General features: G+C 44.2%; 1 protein-coding gene across 1 annotated transcript; it reads left to right on the forward strand.

Annotated features, from left to right (window-relative positions):
* The first annotated feature begins 1,668 nt into the window (after positions 1-1,668).
* LOC112350473 lies at positions 1,669-17,504 on the forward strand. Its single transcript, XM_024686727.1, has 5 exons — positions 1,669-3,155; positions 4,792-4,859; positions 7,187-7,246; positions 17,154-17,206; positions 17,327-17,504. Exons 1-5 carry the CDS (start codon positions 2,705-2,707, stop codon positions 17,502-17,504), a joined length of 810 nt encoding a protein of 269 aa, XP_024542495.1. The 5' UTR covers positions 1,669-2,704.
* The last annotated feature ends 1,135 nt before the right edge of the window (positions 17,505-18,639 follow it).

Consider the following 18,639-nt stretch of genomic DNA (forward strand, 5'->3'; position numbering starts at 1 on the left):
TGGTGGCCACTGAGGTGAATTGTGATAACTAGGAGGCACAGCAGTCTGATGGGAAACCACATCCTTGACCTCATGGTCTATAGTAACTGTTCACATGATAAGCTAGAAAAAATTCCAGAGGCAAGCCATCCTGTTGGTAAATAGACGTTTTTGCAACTAGGTCTGAGACTGTCGAGGTAACCACCGAGTTTATAGGAATGTGTTCCTATCCAAGTCATGTTGATGCCAATCAAGCTAGCAGCTTCTCTCTCTTGACCTTTGTCTATGGTAGTGAGAACGTCCTGCATGCAAATTTCCAATGATGATGTTGATTTCTGATGCACTGAGAATATAAAGATAGAGGAAGATGATCCCATCTCGATCAAGTACTTTGGCTCTTGAGTTTCTGCCTCTAATGTCACAGCCTTCACTATAGTTGGTTTGTTGTAATGTACTTTCTGAGCCAGATCAGGATGCAACACATGAATGTAGGTTCATTTTCAGATATACATCTAGAAGCCCTTAGAGACTCTTGCGGTTGCTGACAGATAAAATCAAGCTTTGCCATCACATGATCTTTGCTCTCTAGCATCTCAAAACGAGTAAGGAAAAGCTTTGTGAGAGACTCAAAGTTAACCGCCTGTTGTTGTGTGAGCTGCCACAAGAGAGCCTCACCAGAAAGTGACAAGCAGAAGTATGCCACCTGTGAGTCCTCCATCGCTGCTAGAAATGATTTCACACTTTCCAAATGCAGCCTAGGTCTTCCTCCAATTCTCCTATGAATTTAGGGAGGTTTGCTACTATGGCATCAAGAGCATTTTATTGTCTCAGGGCTGCCATCGCTTTTGTCCTTCTTTTCCTTGCAAGCAGCAAAGAGTAGATTTCTTGAAATGTTTATCGGTTTTGGAGCAAGTTGACTCCAGTACAGAAAAGCACACCCTCCCCCTCAGCGTCCCAGGGCAGTTCATGAATTTCTGTATACATGCAAGCTCTAATCCATCTTTCAACCCTCAAATACCCTCTAAATTCCCAAATCTGCCTGCACCAATCTAATCCCCTGAGTCACAAAGATCCCTTAACTCAAGATCCATACCTCTCAATGTAATGGTTGTTTAATGTAGCAAAAAGCAAGCTAGGTAGTGATCACAAGAGGCCAAAGACATACACACCACTGAAAATGTCTCCCAAAAGGACACAAACTGTTACCCTAATCCCTCTCTTTCTCCCCTTTTATTTCCCTTTTCTTCTGTTCTCCCAAAAGGACACAAAGTGTTACTTTAGTCCCTCTATTTCTCCTATTTTGCACCGTACATCATCAAGATCTCTCCATATCACTCTTGAATTTGCTAAGCAAAATTTCAGTACCCTTAAAATGTAAATGTGGTCACAACCATTAAAAATATTTTAAACAGGTGGCTGCATTGTGACTGTCGATTTCAAGCACCACCACTCATATTATTCAAAGTTTTTGCAACAAAATATTCTCCTTTGACTGAAAAACTTAAAACTTACATATTGAAAATGCCAAAAAGAACCCCTACAATGCACATACATCTTTGGGTTAAGAGTGTCCAATTAGGAAAGGGGAAAAATGTTTTGCTTGAATTCATTTCCTGCAATGACTAAAAATATCTATTTATCTATCTATCTCCATCTCTTATAAACACAACACCTTAAAGAGATCTTAATTTCAGAATTATATACCTGATCATATGCCATGAAGTGCCATAGTGAAAACCTATATTTTCTGAGTGCTCAAGACGATGCACTGACTTTGAAACAAGACCAATCAAGTCTGACAAGGTTCTTTAGTTATTTCACTAACCTGGATAATTTGCATCAGAAATTTTCAAGACTGGATTTGACTATGTGCAAGCTTGTCGTGTTTGTGGGTGATCATGTACTGTGCTGATATAGATTTTGCTGTAACTTTGCAAAGCCATGATATTTGCGCAACCGTGCCAAGACCGCAAGTACAAATAAAACATATCTCAACATTCTGGCTTAAAACGAGGAAGCCATCCTTTGTGAATTTTGCCACTTCTTCACCAGAGTATTGTCACTCTCCAGAAGAGAAGGCTGCTCCCAACGACACACACAGTCGAGAAGGTATTTTTGTAACGAATTCTCATCACAGTAGACAAGAGCCACAAAGACGTCGTCGAGACATGAATGAGCAATCAGAGAAGATCCAAAACGCTGTGCTAAAGACAATAGAGGAAGGGAAGTACCTGACGGGCGATCTGGGAGGCAACGCTGGCACAACCGAGTACACGAATGCTGTTTGCGAGAAGCTATAGGAAGAGTGACGACGAAAGGGAAAACAAATCAAGGAAGCGAACGAAGGAACGAACCTGTGCGCGTTGCTCATTACGACGTTAGGCTCTCCGGTGGCTTCGTTTTCATCCTCTCGCCCAAGACAAGTTTTACAGTAAGATCGATTTCCAGGCTCGCGATGTCTCTATTGACAGAAGACCGTTTCTCTCTCTTTTTTTCTTCTTCTGATGACTCGAATGAATAAAACTGGTGAAGCAAAGTTTGCAGACAAATAAATTTTTACGAAAGAACTTCGAGAAGAAAATAGGAAATTCTTTGAGCTTAAGAAGATCGAAGGTAGAAAGAAATTTCTGCCCTGGATCGGAAAATCCGGTTGTTAGAAACAAAGATTTTACCTTTGGTGCATGCAATCCTCCGTGTGAGCCACAGGCTGCCAGCTGCTACGCCCATGCCAGCCCCAAATCCAAATAAAAAACCAATGGATCTCCTCTTCTTTCCCACACAGCTCCAATTCTCCATCTCCAGTCCATCAATCACAAGCTCTTCGATCGCCATGGCCTCCAACTACAGCGATCTCGCCAAGTCCAGATCCAATGATTCCGGCATCACGCTCCAGCATCTCAAGCAGCGATCGCCCTCGGCACGCCGCGTTCTTGGCATCCTGGCGATCCTGGCGGTGGGAGCGATGGCGCTGGGGGGTGGCGCCGTGGCACTCTTGCTCATCTCGCCGATACTCCTCTTTTTTAGTCCTATCCTGGTGCCGCTGGCGGTCCTGGCGGCGATGGCGACGGGGGCGGCAGTGGCATTCATCGCTTTCGTGGCGGCCAGTACCTGGATCTATAGGTATGCCAGAGGCGGGCGGCCGGTTGGATCAAAGAGCCTGGATGCAGTGAAGACCCGCTGATGGAAAAGGCTTAGTGACAAGTACTCGTTCCCTTTAGCTCCCGCCCAATGTTTTAAAATAAAAGTTATAAATTATTTCTGGTTTGCTTAGGCACTAGGATAGTAGTGAATATACTTAGGATATATTTAAATGTTCTAGAATATTTTACCATCTAACGGTTATTATTTATTTAGATTAATTTTTATTTATAATTTATAAACATGTTTTTAATTTAGAATTTTTTTTAGTATATTCTTCTTTATATCATTAGTTTATATGCAATAAGATTAATCTTGTGTTTATAAATTATAAACATGCTTATAAATATAAACTTTATTTGATCAATTAATAATACTACTATTAAGTATTAAGTGTTGTTACATGAAATGTGTAGTAACTTATTATTATTTGTTAATGGTAAAATTGAGATTTCATTAAAAAAATGTTTTGGCTAATGGATTTGAAAAATAAATATGATATCAGGCATGGGTAATTGAGAAGAAAATTTTATAATTTTTTTTTCTAAAAGTGAGTTTTGTATAGTAATGAATATATGATTGTATACACATAATTATTTTTTTGATTACTATATAAAAAATTGAAATATGATTATGTATATACTCAAAAAATATGACATCACCACAAATTTAGCAAAGGTTTTACACAAGTATGCAACATAGGTTTTACACAAGCAAAATTCATAAGCAATCTGTGGAAAAATGGGATGAGAAGCACCACACCAAAATTAAGGTATTAAATAAGAGTTTTCTGTCTTGTCACAACATCACACATTACAATAGTGCTTAGTTAATGTTTTCTTGGTTATGGCTGCTAACTTCTGTTCTTTTAACAGACATACAAATGTTAATTTCTATATAAATTAGCCATAAGTATATATGTAACTTTGTTCCTTTTATCAATCTTCACTAAAGTGTTGTATGCAATTTTCCCAACCTACACATCTTTCTATTTCTTACACATGCTCAAAATGGTAGTTTAGGTTATACAAGTTGGCTCTAGAGACATAGATTTTAACACTATCATTGCATTATCCAAATGATTTTACTCATCCTAAAAGATCAATCACTCCATAATAGTACTCACATCCAAGATAAATTTTATATTTTATCTCCATTGCATACAAATACTCATTTCCTTGTTTCACAAGCCCAATGATTGAGAGAAATATAAAGCTATCAGAATGAAGACCAAGATCTTACATGCTGTGAAAGCTTTTAAACATGGAGGTAGTGTCTTCTTAGCCATTGTATCCACTGTCCAGGCCACAAGATCTTTCAATGGCATCAAGTCAATAATCTATTGAGTTAAGACCACGCTTCCAACTTTGTAGTAAAAGTCCACTATGACTTGGATTCTCTCTAGTTCAGAGCAACAAATCTCTACGTAAGCTCTTCATCCCTATTGCTAGGCCCCAATACTGCTGCAAACTTTGAGTCCCCACTGTTGCTTTTGTTGCTTTGAGTTGCCTAACAGTGCAAAGCTATGCCTCACTCCAGTGCCACTAGTTTCACAAAACCTATATCTATCTCCTTGCTTTCTTCTTTAGTAGCAAAACTCAAGCATACATTGAGAGTAGTCATATAACTTTGTGAATTTAGTATATAACCTTTGGATTGCATGGCTTGAAGTAGTTCTAATGTTATATCATATTACTCATCCTCAAGTGGATTTCTCGCATAACCCCAAGAACATAGAGATGGTGAGTTTAGCCCGTGGTATCCAAAATACTCTCAAAGATCTAACTTGCCCCACTAGAAAATATCATGAATCTTGCTGATATATAAAAAAAAATTGATATAAAGTTGGAATTTACATAGCAGAAAAAATTGCATATGTCTGGACTTTTATATGGTAAGCACTAAAGCATGCCCATGCATAAAAAAATTGTTATGTTCAAAATATTATTTTGTAAGTCATAAATATATATTACAACAATTTAAGCACATATATGCCTTTTTTCATATATTTTGGAGGCTACCATAAGTTTTTGCATGGCTGCTTACCCCAGGTATACCTCCCCTCAGGAGGTGTACTTCCCCTCAAAGTATTTCTTTAGATGCTTGAGGCATCAAGCGCAATAGTTTTTTTGTGAGTAAATAGATCTTGTTATAGTTGTGATAGTTTCATAAATTTCTTGTGTTTTAATCATCTGAAAAGTGTTTTTCATTACTTTCACCAAGGAAATAGCCCCAAGCACACAATGATGATGAGTTTAGCTTGTGGTATCTAGAAGACACTCAAAATCCAACTAGTGTGTTCTATTTCCTTGTATGAATTAAAATACATTTTAAAATAATATTAATATTTATATAAATTAATATATATATATACAAAAGAGGTAATAAAAGAAATAATAAACTAAATAAATCTATAAATATGTTCCTAGTTTGGATTAAGCTTTTCACCATAATTTTAGCTATGGAGAATGTGGAATTATTGGGCATAAAGAGTGAATGATAACTCTCAATTACAAAATTACAATCAAACAGTATGTAAGGTATGAACTAGTTTTAGGTATATCTTTTATTACTAAGTAACATGTCTTTCCACAAATCTTTCTATGCAAGTTTATATATGCTACATAAATTAATGGCTAATGGGCTTCTCCCAAACATCAAGTTGCTTGTTGAGGAGATTGGAATCTCTTGGATTTTTTAGTTAGGTTGCTTGCTAAGGAGATTGAAATTGATTAGTTTCTTTAGTTAGTGCCTCTTGTTCATAATGTAAAATCAGGCATAACTTCTGTACTTCACTGAAATAATATATTAAACAAATACCTTTTATTACCAAAACATACATTTATAAGTTATAGTGACTTTAATCTTTCTCAGGCACTCTAGACCAATAAGCCACTACTTTGATTGGTGTGGAGGGTAGGGAGGTTTGCCTCTGAGCAGCAAATTGAAACAGGGGGACCTTAATGTTTGGGTTTAGCTTTATAGGTTAATGATCTTGGGAAAAAAACCAATTGCCCCTCTATAATTAATATATATACATATCCTATCCTATGGTTCATTGCCATAAAGGACCAAGAACAAAAGGATATAAAACATGTAATAATAATATAAAACCATATTTGACTCTAATATCTAATATAATGTGAACTTCTTACTTGTTTATCTTATATTTGTTTATAAATATATAAAATGTAATGTCCAATAAACTAATCCTCCAAAAATTATGTATGTATAGAGGCTAAAACACTTCGTATAAAGAGATCAAGAACAATTAGCACCACTTACAGATCTACTAATATCTCCTCCTAATGTTCCTCCAGATCTTGGCCCATCCACTAGAGAATCTTGACTATCTTTTATCATTCCGAGAAGAGGGGATGATATGAGGTCCAAGTGTACAAGTATGATGCCATATACTAATATTAGTGTAGTGAGATTGTTTTCAATTCAAACCACTCACTCATATATATTAGCTAGGGTTTTTGAGCTAATTAATATGTATATTTCTATATTCCATTTCCATATTCTATGCATTCATGCCAAACCTTATAAACTTGCGATCCAACTTGCCACAACACATGATATGGTCCCTTCCACTGAGTAAAAAGCTCTTTAGACAAACCATGTACTGTAAGATTAGGAAAATAGATTAATACTAAATCACTTATTTTGTACTCCATATGTGGATGACGATGGGAGTTATAGCGTTGTTGTTGTCCCACTTGTATATGGCTCAAGTGTTTAGTAGATTGTGCTTAGATTAGTGGAAGAATGCTTGTCAAATATTAATCCCAAGATTTAACATCGACAACTCATGGCAATTACGAAGATAAACTCAATTCTATTAGTAGTATCAGATCATTGTAAGGAACCAACTCGCCGAGGTGTCGTAGGTTAAAGGAACCCCGAAAGCATGACCAAAATGACAAAGAGTTCATCGAATGGGACCAAGTCGAAGATCGAGTCCAAGACCGACTCTAGGACCGAGTTCGAGATAGAGTCCGGAATCGAGTCCGAGACCGAATCGGGGACCGAGTTCGAGTTCGAGTTCGAGACCGAGTTCGAGACGGAGTCCGAGATCCGAAATCGGGTCCGAGACCGAGTCCGAGGTCAAGTCCGAGGTCAGGTCCGAGATCGGGTCCGAGGTCGGGTCCGAGATCGGGTCCGAGATCGAGTCCGAGATCGAGTCCGAGACTGAATCCGAAGTCGGATCCGAAATCGGGTCCGAGATCGAGCTAGAGACTAAGTCCAAATACTAATACGGGTCAAGGGGTGAAAGCCCAAAGCGTGCGTCTCCCGGGGGGGGGGGGGGGGGGGGGCTGTAGGCGGTTCCAAAAGTATAGTAGGGATAGTGAGGTCCAGGAACCAGTTTTGAAGGGACTCTCCAGATGGGATTCCAAACTGACTTGAGGTTGAGACTGGGACCGAGGGGCCTTGGGTGGGAGTGAGCATGGACTTGGTTGGTGCCAGAGGGGCCATCGAAGGAAGTGCTCAAGAGCAGCTCCCACTCCTGAAAGGGAAACCGATTGCGGTGCTCCCAGCTCATGTGGAGTGGTGCCCCACTTGAGTACCATGCGGCTCATTGGTCCTCGCCCTTCCTAGGGGCTTGGGCCTTCCTTCGGGATGGAAGTGGGGGGGTAGAGGTACCCATACCGGGCCGCTAGGCCACGGTGTTTCGCCCCGGCGTCCCGAAGCAAGTGTTGCACTCAAGACTTGGGATTTAGAGGGTCTTATGATCAAGTCTTGTGGTACCAAGGAATGTTAGGAACCTGGAAGCTTGGTGTGCTTGGCTGCTTGTGCTTGCGGGGAGTGTAGCCGAACCTTAAGTCCAGTCTAACCCGGAGAGGGGGATTGGGAGTGATTTGGGAATCCGTGGATGGATGGCTAACACTCCGTTGCTCATGCAGTGAGTAGCTGAAACCAAGTAGGTGCTGGTACCATAGGCGAGAACCTTGGCAAGGGAACTTAGCAAAAGCCAAGACAGTGTTGGACGGATAATCGAGGTAAGTTGGCAAATTGGAAAGGAAAAATTTGTGGCTTACAATTTGGTATCGGAGCCTTTTCCTCAGTTCTAGTGAAGGATAGAGGCGGATTGCTGGGAGATGGCAAGGGCAGGGCATAAGCGAACCCAGGCGGAGACGGAACCTCCACCAGAGCTGGAGCCTCCGGTTGAACAAGAGGCTATGGATGAGGAATCCTTGCATGAGGAGGACTCCAGTGAGGAAACTTCCAAACAGGAGTCCTGTGGCGAGGTTCGGTCGTCCAAGGCTCGATTGGACGTGCTAGAAGGACAGTTGGCACAGACCAATGCCCTGCTGGAGACTCTCGTACGCAAGTTAAAGCGTGACGAGAAGCGGAAGAAAAAGCGAAAGACTGCGGATGCTGGCAGCGCAGAAGGTGCGGACCCTTTGGCAGGGATTGAGGCAAAACCAGACAAGGTCGAACAGACCGAAGTGGAATCAGTCCCTCAGGCAGTTCCCAAGTATAAACCAAAGCCCCCACCGGTGTTCAAGGGAGTGAACGACTATAAGGTTGTGGAGGATTGGTTTTACGATATGGAGGACTACTTCCGAGTGTGGCGGTTACCGAGCTCGGAGAAGGTCCCATGTGCAAAACCATACTTGGCAGATAATGCCAAGTCTTGGTGGAGAACAACGGAGGCCAACGAAGGACCGGTGGCCACCTGGGACATGATGAAGGCGAGGATCCGCGCAACATACGTTCCTCTGAATGCCACTCTACATCTGAGAGATGAGCTGAGTAGGCTGAAGCAGACTGGAACCATCCAGGAATATGTGATTGGGTTCATGGCAAAGAGGATACTTGTCACGGACATGGGGGATATGATGCGTTCCATGCCTTTATATCAGGTTTGCAAACCTGGGCTCGCGGTGAGGTGATGCGCTGGAACCCGACCAACTACAAGGAAGCGTTGGATGTGGCCATCAAGGTGCATTTCAACGATAACCTGCGAAAGGGGAACACGACGGGGTTAGGATTCACATTTAGCAAAGGGGCCAAACCAAGGGGAACATATAGCAGGGGGAAATTCAAGAAGAGTTTCTCTAAGAATGAGTCCTCGGGGTTCCGGAAAGGCAAATCCGGTGGCCAGCGAACGAGTACGTGGGGGAGTCAAGCGAAAAGAGACAAACCCACGGATAAGAAAGTCAAGTCATATAGCAGCGTGGGAAACAACGTATGCTACAACTGCGGTGAAGCGGGACACTTTTCGAGGGAATGTCCCTACCCGAAGAAGGCCAGAGCCAATATGGCCATCAAGTCGGGTGAAGTCCAAACTGAGGTATGTGATCCAGTCCCTAACTCAAAGTTACTCATTACACGAGCAACTTTGGTAGAGAGTCGTTCGCGACATCTACTAGCCCTCCGAGGGAAGCTCGGAGGTAGCTTTGTTAAGATCCTTATTGACATGGGTGCTTCGGATAATTTTGTGGCTGCAGACATAGTCCGGCAAGTCGGACTAACGGTGCAGCGGCTAGGCAAACCAAGGACTATAGAGTTTGTTCAAGGTAGCCAAAGCACCGATGAGGTACTTCGACAAGCGAGAGTCGAAGTAGGGACTTGGAAAGTAGACATGGACTTCACCGTGTTGGACATGGCGGGATTTGACGTGATCTTCGGAATGGATTGGTTCAATCGGTTCGTGGTAGCCCTACATGGACAAAGTAGGAACCTTGTGGTACTGGCGAATGCCCAAGGAAGAAGATCTAGGGTGGAGGCCCAGGATCTAAAGGTAGGGCAAAGCAAGGCCAAAGAATCCTGTTTAAACCTGGTGTCCACGAGAGGACAACTCACTAAAGGAACTAAGGCAGCCTTTTTGTGCTTACTCTCAGTGAAGAGTGACAAAAAGACAGGAACGAAAGAAGTACCTTTAGTGATCTAGCGGGTGTTGGAACAATTCCAGGATACCATGCCGGAGGAGCTACCGGCGGGGTTGCCCCCCGCACGACCGATAGAACATAAGATTGAGCTGGTCGAGGGCGCTGAGGCGGTGGTTCGTCCACCCTATCGTTTGAACGAAAAAGAACTCGTGGAGCTCAAGCGCCAACTAGAGGAGTTGGTGGACAAGAGGTATGTTAGGTTGAGCAAATCGCCGTATGGGGCGCCAGTGCTATTTATGAAAAAGAAAGATGGGTCTATGTGCATGTGCATAGACTACCGGTTGCTCAACAAGTATACAAAGAAGAACAAGTACCCTTTGCCAAGGATTGAGGACCTGTTCGATAGGTTGGGAAAGGCCAAATACTTCTCGAGAATTGACCTAAGGTCAGGATACTACCAGATCAGGGTAGCGGAGGAAGATGTCGAGAAGACAACCTGTCGAACGAGGTATGGGAGCTTTGAGTTTCTGGTGATGCCCTTCGGACTATACAATGCGCGGGCAACGTTTTCGGCGTTGATGAACCATATCTTTGTACCTTATCTGGATCACTTTGTGGTCGTCTATATTGACGACATCCTGATCTATAGCAAAACGTGCCAAACACTTGACGAAGGTGTTTGAGAAACTAAGGGAACACCAGCTGTATGCTAAAGAGAGCAAATGTGACTTTGCTCAACAAGAGGTAAAGTTTCTCGGGCATGTGGTGGGCAAGGATGGGCTCAAGGTGGACCCTGAGAAGGTCCAAGCGATCCAGGATTGGGAGCGACCATCGAATGTACACGAGTTAAGGGCATTCTTGGGGCTATGCAACTACTATCGAAAGTTTATCAGACACTATTCGAGAGTAGCCCTGCCCTTAACAGACCAAACGGGAAAAGGGAAAATAGTATGGACAGCAGAATGTGAGGCGGCATTCGTCCACCTCAAAGGGAAGTTGAGGAAGGCCCCCGTGTTGGCATTACCAGACTTTGGTAAAGACTTTGAGGTAGAAACAGATGCTTCAGACTTTGCGTTGGGCGCAGTTTTGAAGCAGGACAACCATCCAGTAGCATTCTTCTCGAAGAAGTTGGATAAGGCTCAACGGAAGTGGCCTGCCCATGAGAAGGAATTGTTTGCGGTGGTCAAGGCGCTCAAGGAGTGGCGACACTACCTTGGGAGACACTTCAAAGTTTACACGGACAATGTGGCAACGAAACACTTCTTGTCACAGCCCGACCTAAGGGGAAAACAAGGTCGGTGGGCCAATGCTTTGGCCGAGTTTGATTGCGAGATCCTGTACAAGCCTTGGAAGAGCAACATCGTGGCAGATGCGCTAAGTCGAAAAGCGAGCTTGAAGTTGGCGATATCTAGCGCGACAGCAACCTTTTGGGATGATGTGTGGACCGCATACGAGAGCGATGGTCTAGCACAAGAAGTGTTGCTGAGGAATCTAGAGGCGCGGGAAGCTCACCAGAGAGGTGAGCTGCCAACGGAAGAGAAAACGGGCTATGCGGAACGCAACGGACTCATATATTACAAGCAAACGAGGGTGTATGTTTCAGAAGGGGAACTAAGGAAGGTAGCCTTGGAAGAGTGTCATGACGGACCTCTCACGAGACATGGCGAAGTGCCCAAGACGATGGGCTTACTCAAAAGGAAGTATCACTGGCCAGATATGGCTAAGGACGTCCAAGACTATGTAAAGACATGTCCAACATGTCAGCAAGTCAAAGCCATGACGAAGGCTAGTGGGGGCTTGTTGCAAAGCATTCCCATTCCAGATCGTCCGTGGAAATGTCTCACGATAGACTTCATCACGGGACTACCCCCAAGCGAGGGGTTCGATGCGATATTCGTGGTGGTTGTCGCGAATGTGACTTCGGGTATCGAAAGATACTTGTCGGCCAGTCCTTACGGGCACTCTTTCCTTACTGCCACGACGGCAGGAGGTCAGTACTGCTGGTCCCTTTTATGGTCTCCACTCAAGCTAGTTGAGAAACTGGTCATCGCATGTGCACTTGACCAGATGAGCATAAGGACGGAATTCCTACATGCTATTAGTCAAGCATACTTGACCTGGTTAGAGAAACTCATTCGTTGACTTGCACTTGCTAGTGTTGGGAACCCCCGCAATATTGAGACTAGTCCTTCAATATTCGCTAGATGATAGCTTACCGTGTCTGCCAAACACCCTCGCTATCATACCCTTTGTGTTGGTCTCATTTCGGTCCCAAATGCTATTTATGGAAAGTGTCTAGATTAGCTCATTTGGCATATCTACAGAATGTAGAGATCGGCCTGAACACAATGGTGTTTGTTCCGTGTCCAAATTCGCAATCTAAGGACATTCCATATTTAGTAAGTTTCGGACTTGTCCCAAAGACTAACTCCTGGTACTAAGGGAGGCTTGGGGTGAAAGCCCAAAGCGTATGTCCCTCAAGGGGGGGGGGGGGGGGGCTTTGGGGGGTTCCAAATGTATAATAGGGATAGTGGTTGGAATGCATGTCCCACCCCCTGAAACATTAGTTTGGCTCCCGCTGGGCTGTGTCCCTCCTTGTTCTGCGTCCGGCTTGGGTCTAAGCCCAAGCTCCACGCTGCTCTAGTCGGGGGAGTACCCTCCTTCTCGCGTTAGGCCACCGGTATGCCAAAATTGTGCCAGACTCCGTCTGACACCATTTTGCATGCAAGTGCTAGATACGGGGAGCTGGTGCTCGTGGGATTGTACCGGACCCTCGTTTCGTAGCGCAACCGGCTTGGAGTTCGGCTCTAAATTCAGGTGCGCTACATTTGGTATCAGAGGAATTGTCTTAGTGATTTCTATCCAACTTTTGTCAGATTTTCTGACTCAAGTTGCATACGCAGAGACTTTTCTAGTAGATCCGAAGCGACCTGTGTAGGATTAGTTGGATAGCACCATTCGGTAAGAACGTTGTATGCATGTTCAGTTACTGATAGAGGCATGCATGCAGCTAGCAGGATGGTGAAGAGGAACCGTGCTGATGACGCTGAAACCTCTAGACGGGCGAATCGAGAGGAGGAAACTCCTGCTAGAGATGCTGCAGAAGAGGCAGAGGCTGAGTCAAAAGAGGAAGAGCCGAATGCTGCGGTGCTGCAGCGTATGGCTCAGGAAGTCGAGATCGAGAATTTGCGAAAGGAGATTCGCAAATTGAAGAAGGAGAACAAAAAGAGGAAGAAAGAAGCTGAGGCAGCTAAACCAGCTAAGCCTAAGCAACCAGACTCCTCTTCAAGTTCTGAGGACGATGAAGTTTTGCAGCCGCCCCCGGTTGCACGAGTTTCAAAGTTCAAGCCCCCAAAACCACCCAACTTCAGAGGCATGCGGGACTATCAGGTTTTGGAAGACTGGGTCTATGATATGGAGAACTACTTCATAGCGGCAGACGTAGATGATCGTACGAAAGTTGCATGCGCGCAATCCTTTCTCACCGATCATGCCAAAACTTGGTGGCGCCAAGTGTGTGCTGAAAAGGGGTAGACTAGAAGTTGGACCAAGATGCGGTCTCGTATCCGTAAGGAATACTTGCCGGATGATCTTGGTCTGAGACTTTGTGCGGAGCTGCGGCGGTTAAAGCAGCGAGGGGATCTCATGCATTATGTTAATGCGTTTGCTCAGAAGCGCATTATGATTGCAAATATGAGTGACGAAGATGCTCGGAGTTATTTTCTGGAGGGTTTAAGTTCATTTTCTCGCAATGAGATTTTGAAGTTTAAGCCGAAGACGTACCTGAAGTGTAAGGAGGCAGCGCAGCAAGTTGCCTTTAGTCACTCACTCATGGAACAATATCAGCAACCGTATGCTAGTAACTCAGACAAGAATAAGAATTCTGGGAATAAACAAAGTGATCGGAAACAGAGGGTGGAAAGTAGGTTCCGCCCTGGAGGCTCACAAGCAACAGTTAATAAAGGTGGTGGTGGTTGGACACCACCAGCAGCTTCTTCTGGTCCTAGGCCCTCTGCTCCTCCTCCTAGTGGGTATAAGCAGTAGCAACCTGCAAAACCTGCCCCTAGCGGAACGGGTAGTGTGGGTCATTGCTTCCATTGTGGAGAGTCAGGACATAGGTCCTCAGAATGTCCCAACAAGCATAAGACAAAGTCTCGGGTTAATGTCATGAGGGAAGACGGTGGTGATGGAGCTGAAGGGGTTGACGAGTTAGTCAATGCAGACTATGAGGAAGAAGAGGTGAGTAACTTTTGTTGCTTTCCTCAAGCTTTTCTTGCAGTCAATGCAAACACTGATCTGTTGATGTATCTGGTAGGCTTTGTCCGTGGACACCGAATCCGAGTGATGATTGACACGGGAGCTACGCACAGCGTGATATCCGAAGACTTAGTTAAGTTGTTAGGATTGAATGCTGAGCAAATGTCGCCTATGCACTTCTGGTTTGCGGAAGGTGGGCAAGTAGCCAGAAAGTTTGTGAGTGATGTTCCAATAAAGATATCCAAGTGGAAAGAAAGAGTGGACTTGGTAGTGTTGAAGATACCAGATTTTCAGATGGTGTTTGGTATGGACTTCTTCAACAATTATATAAAAGGGATTTATGGTGCTGGACAAAGTTGTATCACATTGAAGTCAGAAGGACGTCCTGATGTATCCTTTCAGTTGCAAAAGTGTTCCTCAAAGGATTGGGATGCAAAGTTCCTGACTGCGAGGGCCGCTCAAAAAGCAGCTAAGAGGGGATGTCAGACCTTTTGGGTTCAAGTGATGGAAGCTGAGGGTGTTAATGACTCAGTTCGAATCGGCGACAGGGTTGATCCTGTACCAAAGAGGATATTGGAGTTGTTGGCGAGGAACCAGGATATCTTTCCGAAGGATTTGCCGCCAGGGCTACCCCCTAGCCGTGAGGTTGATCATCGGATTGAGGTTATTCCGGGTTTTAAACCACCCACGAAAGCTCCGTATCGGTTGAACATCAAGGAGATGGCTGAACTCAAGAAGCAACTCACGGAGCTTCTTGACAAAGGTCATATCCGACCAAGCAAGTCACCTTATAGAGCACCAGTTCTTTTTGTTATGAAAAAGGATGGAACCATGAGGATGTGTATTGACTATCGGGCACTCAATAAGATCACGGTCAAGAACAGTTATCCTTTGCCTCGCATTGATGACTTGTTTGACCAACTCTTAAAGGCTAAGTATTTTACGCGACTTGATTTGCGGTCCGGGTATCATCAAATACGGGTGGCAGATCAGGATGTGGAGAAGACAGCCTTTAAGACTCGGTACGGATCTTATGAGTTCCTTGTCATGCCATTCGGGTTATGCAATGCTCCGGCAACGTTCAGCACTATGATGGATAGAATATTTGGAGATTATTTGGATGCATTTGTCGTCCTATATATTGACGATGTTCTAGTCTTTAGTGAAACATTGAAGGATCATTTGAAACACTTGGAGCTGGTGTTTCAGAAGTTGCGCGAACACAAACTGTATGCTAAGGAAAGTAAATGCGCTTTTGGTCAATTGCGCGTATACTTTCTCAGACATATAGTTGGTGGTGGCGTGATTGAAGTCGATCCAAAAAAGGTGGAAGCGGTGAAGTCCTGGGAAGTTCCAACCACTGTATTAGATGTTCGTTCCTTTCTCGGTTTGGCGGGATACTATCGCAAGTTTGTCCGCAATTTTGCAAGAATTGCTCTTCCGTTGACTGAGTTGACGAAGAGTAGTATTCCGTTTCATTGGACACCAGCTTGTCAGCGTGCTTTTGTATGGTTGAAGGAGATCTTGACTACAGTTCCTATTCTTAGGATCCCAGATCTTGATAAACCCTTCGAAGTGCATTGTGATGCGTCTGGCTATGCTATTGGTGCTGTGTTGCAGCAAGATTGTGACAAAGCGGTTGGTGTTACGCTAAGGCGACATGGTTGTCCCGTTGTGTTCTATTCCAAGAAATTAGATGAGACCCAACGAAGATGGCCAACGCATGAGAAAGAGATGTTTGCTATAGTGTCGGCCTTGGAACACTGGAGACACTACTTGGGTGGACATACCAAGGTTTATACAGATAGTAACACACTAAGCTACTTTGCTACGCAGCCTAAGCTTACACCGAAGCAGGCTCGTTGGCAAGAGAAGCTTGCTAGATATGATATTGAAATCATATATAAACCTAGTAAAGACAATATTGTTCCGGATGCATTGAGTCGTCAAGCTCAATTCCGGGCAATATCAGCAATCAGTTCGGACTGGTTGGAAGACGTTCGGGCTTCATATGGAAGTGATCTATTGGCGAAGATAATCTTACGCCGTGCGGAGTTGTCGAAGCAAAGCCCTGGTAGCGAAGCAGCGAAAGTTGCTAGCCGCACTAATGCAAAGCTTCACTTCTCAGTTCGGGATGGGCTTATATTCTATAAGCAAGAAAGATTGTATCTTCCCTCTAAGGATCTTCAGCAGTTATTTCTGCGGGACATGGTGGACAGCAGCAGGACATGGTGGACAGCAAAAGACTCTAGCTTCATTGAAAAAGGGATTTTTCTGGTCTGGTATGGTGATGTAGCGGCTTATGTCCATTCCTGCCCGATATGTCAGCAATGTAAGCACAGAATTGAGAAGCAGGCTGGAAAGTTGCAATGCATTCCAGTACCGGCATGGCCATTTCAAAGTGTGACACTTGATTTTGTCACTTGTTTGCCGAAGTCTAAGGGTTATGATACTTTGATGGTGGTTGTGGATCGGCTGTCAAAGATTGCACACTTCATTCCAACTGTGAGAACAGTAAATGTGAAACAAGCAGCAAAGCTCTTTTTCCATGAAGTAGTGCGAGTTCGTGGTCTTCCTGAAGAAATGATCTCAGATAGAGATTCGAGGTTTACGGGGAAGTTTTGGGGAACCCTATTCCAGTTGTTTGGTACCAAGTTGAAGTTTAGTACAGCTTATCATCCTCAAACTGATGGGCAAACCGAACGCGTGAATGCTCAAGTTGAGGATTATCTGCGGTACTATGTCGCGGCGGACCAACGTGACTGGGTTGAGCATTTGGATACAGCAGAAATCTGTTATAACAACACATTTCACAGCGCTATAGGCTGTTCTCCATGGGAGATGCTGCAAGGGAATGCTTGTGGGGTTCCTCAACAGATTGTTGTACCGAAACCAATGACTGAAGTGTTGGTCCCAGCCGTTGAAACTTATGCGGAGCAGCTACACCAAGGTTGGTCTAAAGCTACCGAGGCGATGGGCAAAGCTCAGGATAGGTATCGACGTGATAAAGATCAGTATCGTTGGAATGTATCCTATCAAGTGGGAGATCAGGTGTGGCTATCTTCCCGAAACTTGAACATTAAGGGTTCTTTGTCTCGGAAGCTCTTGCCAAGATATGTTGGACCCTATCGGGTGCTAAAACGCATTGGTGATGTATCCTATCGGTTGGATCTGCCTGTGGAGAATTCCAATGTTCATAATGTATTTCATGCCAATCTATTGGCTCCTTACACTATGGATGCTGCACGTCAAGGGGAGATTCGTCTGCCACCAGATGTTGTGGACGGTTAACCTGAATACGAAGTTGAAAGCATTCTGGCTTGTTGCCGGAAACATGGTGGTTGTGCAAAGGAATATCTCGTTAAGTGGAAAGGTTACCCGACCTGTGAATCAACCTGGGAACCTCTTAGTAATCTTACACATGCTCGTGAGCTTGTCACGGAGTATGAGCATCGTAATAAAGATTAGTTTTTGTAAATCTTGTAATCAATCTTGCAAATTAATAAAGTAATATATTTCTATAAATCAAAATGTCATTTCTCTCGTTCATTCGTACTTGGGTCAGTTTTGGCAGGCTGACTTCGGCACTTCGGTGCATGGGTCCAATCCATAACCATGGGGATAACTATTATAGACTGATCACAAGTCCCCGCCTCTCTCTCAGTGACTCACTTTTGAAAAGGGGCGTGGTCGTGTAAACAACTTAATTTGCCAGTTTATAATAGTTGTCTAAATCTTCCCGACGGGGTTGATTTCTTGCTCAGGGGATGTGAGCCTCTAGCCTTCTCCCTATGTCCCTGCGGGCAGGGATATATCATTCCTTTGTAAGCCGAGTGGTACTCGGAGCAGCAAGGGGGGCTAACTCTGTTAGTCCTTTCCTTGTCGGTGACGGCCGGAGGGTGTCTGAGTCTTAACGTCTTTGGACGTAGAGGAGAGGTCGTTCCATAACTCATTTAAGTCAGTATGTTTCCCACATAGTGTGCTTTCCGTTAAATTTCGGAGTTGTTTCCTTGACGGTTTGCTAAACTCGGGTATACATCGACGAGGACGTCGATCTTCCTCAAGGGGGGGAGAGTGTCGCGAATGTGACTTCGGGTATCGAAAGATACTTGTCGGCCAGTCCTTACGGGCACTCTTTCCTTACTGCCACGACGGCAGGAGGTCGGTACTGCTGGTCCCTTTTATGGTCTCCACTCAAGCTAGTTGAGAAACTGGTCATCGCATGTGCACTTGACCAGATGAGCATAAGGATGGAATTCCTACATGCTATTAGTCAAGCATACTTGACCTGGTTAGAGAAACTCATTCGTTGACTTGCACTTGCTAGTGTTGGGAACCCCCGCGATATTGAGACTAGTCCCTCAATATTCGCTAGATGATAGCTTACCGTGTCTGCCAAACACCCTCGCTATCATACCCTTTGTGT

The sequence above is a fragment of the Selaginella moellendorffii genome, unplaced genomic scaffold (assembly GCF_000143415.4).
Source record: "Selaginella moellendorffii unplaced genomic scaffold, v1.0 SELMOscaffold_1, whole genome shotgun sequence".
Classification (NCBI taxonomy): Eukaryota; Viridiplantae; Streptophyta; class Lycopodiopsida; order Selaginellales; family Selaginellaceae; genus Selaginella; species Selaginella moellendorffii.

What these genes read in the sequence shown, in the direction of transcription:
- LOC112350473 (XM_024686727.1), top strand. Translation starts at nt 2,705, where the DNA reads ATGCCAGCCCCAAATCCAAATAAAAAACCAATGGATCTCCTCTTCTTT. An exon ending in GTCAAGTCCGAGGTCAGGTC is followed by an intron (nt 7,247 to 17,153) that starts CGAGATCGGGTC and finishes TATGCGGAGCAG; the next exon opens with CTACACCAAGGTTGGTCTAA. An exon ending in ATGGGCAAAGCTCAGGATAG is followed by an intron (nt 17,207 to 17,326) that starts GTATCGACGTGA and finishes GCTCTTGCCAAG; the next exon opens with ATATGTTGGACCCTATCGGG.